The 4,123-nt window shown below is 42.7% G+C and overlaps 1 protein-coding gene across 1 annotated transcript; it reads right to left on the reverse strand.

Annotated features, from left to right (window-relative positions):
* Positions 1–2,364: 2,364 nt before the first annotated feature.
* Positions 2,365–2,596, reverse strand: PHALS_00650 (uncharacterized protein; the record flags this gene model as incomplete). Its single annotated transcript, XM_024718446.1, has 2 exons — positions 2,365–2,523; positions 2,573–2,596. The coding sequence occupies 2 exons, from the start codon at positions 2,594–2,596 to the stop codon at positions 2,365–2,367; spliced, it is 183 nt and encodes a 60-aa protein (XP_024586880.1).
* Positions 2,597–4,123: the final 1,527 nt, after the last annotated feature.

Raw genomic sequence — 4,123 nt, forward strand, 5'->3', positions numbered from 1 at the left:
TGCTACAGAAGAAGGAAGCAAGCGAGAAAGCGTTTCGTGCCACAGGCAATGATGGACGGAACAAGGGCAGACGGCGTAAACGCACTCCTTCGATAACGCAAAAGAGTTGCGTCTGATTTATATGCCGTCGTCTATGCTACGTCGCCAGTGTGATCTGAGGTTAGGACGACATGAATGCGTACACTTTGCCGATCAGGTTTGTACTTTACCCTTACACAACTCGAATAGTTCTTCAATAACTTCGAGCCGGAATGGTGTACCCGAAATTGATACGATCACACTTCATAACAAGTAGCTTTTTAATCGTGAGATTACTTTTCGGATAATAATAGTAAGTTTTAGCTGTAAGCTGGCGACACCGAAACGCAATAACGCGTTCATGCCCACGGGCACCAAATTGACGTGCAGTAAACTTTTTTGCCGAGGCGAAAGACCTACAGACGATAAAGAAGGGCCTTTCTGCAATTGGAAAGGACAGAATGAAGACTCTACAAGTTGGAGGACCGTATCTTTTCTTGGACTCGTCACCATGAACTAAATAAAAGGAGATGTATGAGCGCACATATCATGTAGACAATTTTCACATTGAATAGCTCGACGGGTCCAATTACTTTCATAGATCCTTCCAAATGGTGGCAGCAGTCAATCTACTGTGGCTGGATCTTTGAGTGATCTGCTCAAAGACCATTTGTACATCAGTGCCAAAGAAAAAGTTGCCTGTATAGTAAGATTGATAATTTATGGGAATTTGTTAAAATGCAGCTCGCAAGCTTTCGGTAATGATATCTACATCGATATTCCGTGGTCTGTACACTTTCTGGACGAATACATTGACATGTTCCGTTCGTTCATATGTACGGGGGAGCCAAAACAACTGCGTCACTAAGAAATTGATTAATGCTGGTGCTTTGGATAGCATCAGGAGCATACCATGTCTCTCTTTTGGCACCTAGTTACTGCTGTAAGAGTTATTTCATTTACAAGTATGTTACTTTTAAAGACTCACCTTACCGGCTTGTATTCAGCTTCTGGCACAAATACTCAGCGCCGAGATATATAATTACTTGTAATGACCAAATTCCTTGCGACTTTTAGGTGGAAAAGAGCATATTTTGTCACACGGATTGAAACAATCGGATAACAAACTCGACAATCTGAAGAGAACCTCTGGTGGTTCCCCTTTCTCCACATTGTCTAATTCCCTCTACGATGGAGAAAAACCCGATTAAATCTAAATATTACTTATCACCTGGTACGTAGTGCTTAAAAAAATTAAGGGCACATTTTGACTTACAATCAGATAGCAAACTTTATATTCTGGAGACAGGTCTTGTGGTGGCTCTCCTTAATGTCTGATCCTTACTACAACGGAGAAAGAAGCCTGATTAAATTGAAATATAACTGATCACCTCTGGTACTTATTGCTTTACGCGATGGACACATTTATGACTTACAATGGCCTTAGGAAGTTTTAGATCTAGCAGTACAATCTCGGTGATCTCGCAAATATTGAATGTGGATTTACAGGCTCGAGAACGCGTGCTCTGTACGACAACAGATGACAATATCAGCAAAAAATAAAATAGTATTCATTGACACAGTGTAGCTTTTGTATCTGCGGCGCAGGTTTGTTAGGAAGTCCCTGCGACTTCACTAGCCACTTTCGCTTGAAGCACCTTTTGCATTATGAGGGACGACTTCACTGACTCTTAAATGCGGATAATACTAATCATCGGTCACGTCATGGGCACGGAACAAAGTGCGACTGACAATGTTATTCTGTGCCACGATATGTAGAAAAATGAGGTTTGCCTCATAATAGTGGCTGCATTTAGCTCATTATAACTCGCCACTTACCGTCATCTACTTGCAACAGAATGTCAGTGCCTTCGAGCTTCGCACGGAAGAAAAAGTCCATGATCTTACATTGTTCCCTTAGTGAACGTCATTGGCGCATTAGGAAAAAAGTCAATTCACATTCTTCGATCCCAGCTATATGTTTGACGAGCCTCTTGTTACCATGTCAGGATATTTCCTTATGAAATAATAAGACGATTTGTAGGATTCTTGTAGATAGCCACTCCACTTCTCGACATTACTTTCTTTAAAATGATCTCACGGATGACAGATGATAAGATCATAACCCCCTGAGGCACCGACAGACCATATTATTAATTTACTTATCTCGCAACTCTTTGCAAAGGCTTCCTTAGAAGAACTTATCGAGATAATCACGTTTTTGTCGCTGGTAATGAAAAGAAGCTAATAGTCTTCTCAGCCACTCCATTAACAATCAAATGACCTTACTGCCACTAACTCGTTGAGCTTTACTACTCCGAATGAAAAACTCGTCAATTCGCGTTCTCACTTAGCAGCAACATTAGTTGTCACTATTAAGAGTTTTGATACCCAAACTTGCATCTTACAGTAGCCCATTTTCCCTAGCCCTAGCACAAGTGACCGTGATACACAGTCGCTCATACTCGTTTCATCGGCTACAGCACGAAAGACTCCACGATTCAGCTGTAATCAAAGGTCTCATCAGCGATATTTCTGAGGAGCTTCAACATACTGTCTTACATTCCACGTTTTCCATTAGCACGCTTTAAGTATGGAAATTGCAGTATACGTTCGGTACTATCAGCATCATCGTAGACTGCGGCTTACAAACAATTTTGCCGTCTGAGTTTGATCAAGTCACGCACAGCAACATCGTTGCTCAGCAATTCGGTCAAGCTTATATCAAGCACCAAAGATATTGCACCTTCATGTCCTCGCCACACGCGCTGTCGCTTTATGACTGAGAAAAGAAAAAGGCTCACCAGCCTTGAATTCTGGCATCTGCAGATCCGATATGATAGTATCTCAAGCCATCGAGGTTAGTCCATGGGTCAAGACGTTCAAACCACGTCAAATTTAAAATAAATTAAAATCGCTTACCGAAGGGGCCCGAAGGTAGCCTCTCTTCACGCCGTCGAGGTCAGCAAGTTTCAGCCGGAGAGAAGACCTAACAGAATCTTCATCTGTCCTCATCACAAGAAAGTAGAATCCTGTATCTATACTTGGTATACAAGACTTGCAGATGATTATTTCTTGGAAATGCAAGGCAACTGCGCCCTGAGAGCTCTTCTCTTTCGAAGAAAAGGTACAAATGGTCTGGTTACTGTGTCGTCTTGGTCGCCAAAAGTATTGCGGTGAAGCGTCAAGTCCCATTTTGTGGAGTGCAGCCTCCCGTATTAAAATTACGTTCTATTTTCCCCGAGGATCACTGGGCTGGGGCCCAGCCCCACCGAAAGAAAATATCTATATAAAGTGGTGTTCCAAGCGCACGGATGTTGGCCTCCTGGTACTGCGGGGTCCCAGGAAAACCGGATATATATGTAGTTTGGTCATACACCACGCGCAGGTGCAAATGATGAAGGCAGTGGAGCATATCGTGAGGCTGCCCGACAGCAAAGATTTTTTTGTGTCTCCTTTGTATAGCGAAGTTCACCGCCTTTTGTGGACTCAAAAAGCTTTCACTTTCCGTGTCACAAAAAGACCTATTGGCATAAATTTGTACTCTGCACCTAATACGCATCCCGCCGGTTTCTAAAAAACACAGAAGGTACTCAAAGCTGCTCATTTGCACAAACGTGTGTGTAAATGTGCAATTACACAGATTAGTAAGGATACGTACAGCCTATACAGCTCGTACCCGATACAAGTTTCAACATCCCTTCCAGAAACAATCGGAAGAAGCGACAGGGAAAACAGAGATTAATGCTTTCATTTGGAAAATGGCTTGGGGGTGTATACGCATTATATGCGTCGCCCAATAAGTACGAGAATGTCTCCGAGATCGTAGACGCGCTGCGAATTTGAATGTTTTCTACCCCCTGTTTGATGTGTAACGTCTGCTGTTGGTCTTCGGATGGTCCGCTGTAGAATTTCAAATTTGGTGTCAAGAACTTTGGTCAAAGTTCAGTAGATCTGGGCTGTCAATGCAAATTTTGATCTTAAATGATTGCCACAAGCAATCCTTGTTGGTGAAAGAGCTCTTTGAAACGGATTGTGCTGAGATCTGTCCCAGAAACCGTTCTAGCGGTAATGATGCAGTGTTTGCTGTGGGGGAAGAGCAATC

Source organism: Plasmopara halstedii (assembly GCF_900000015.1).
Source record: "Plasmopara halstedii genome assembly, contig: Scaffold_117, whole genome shotgun sequence".
Classification (NCBI taxonomy): domain Eukaryota; phylum Oomycota; class Peronosporomycetes; order Peronosporales; family Peronosporaceae; genus Plasmopara; species Plasmopara halstedii.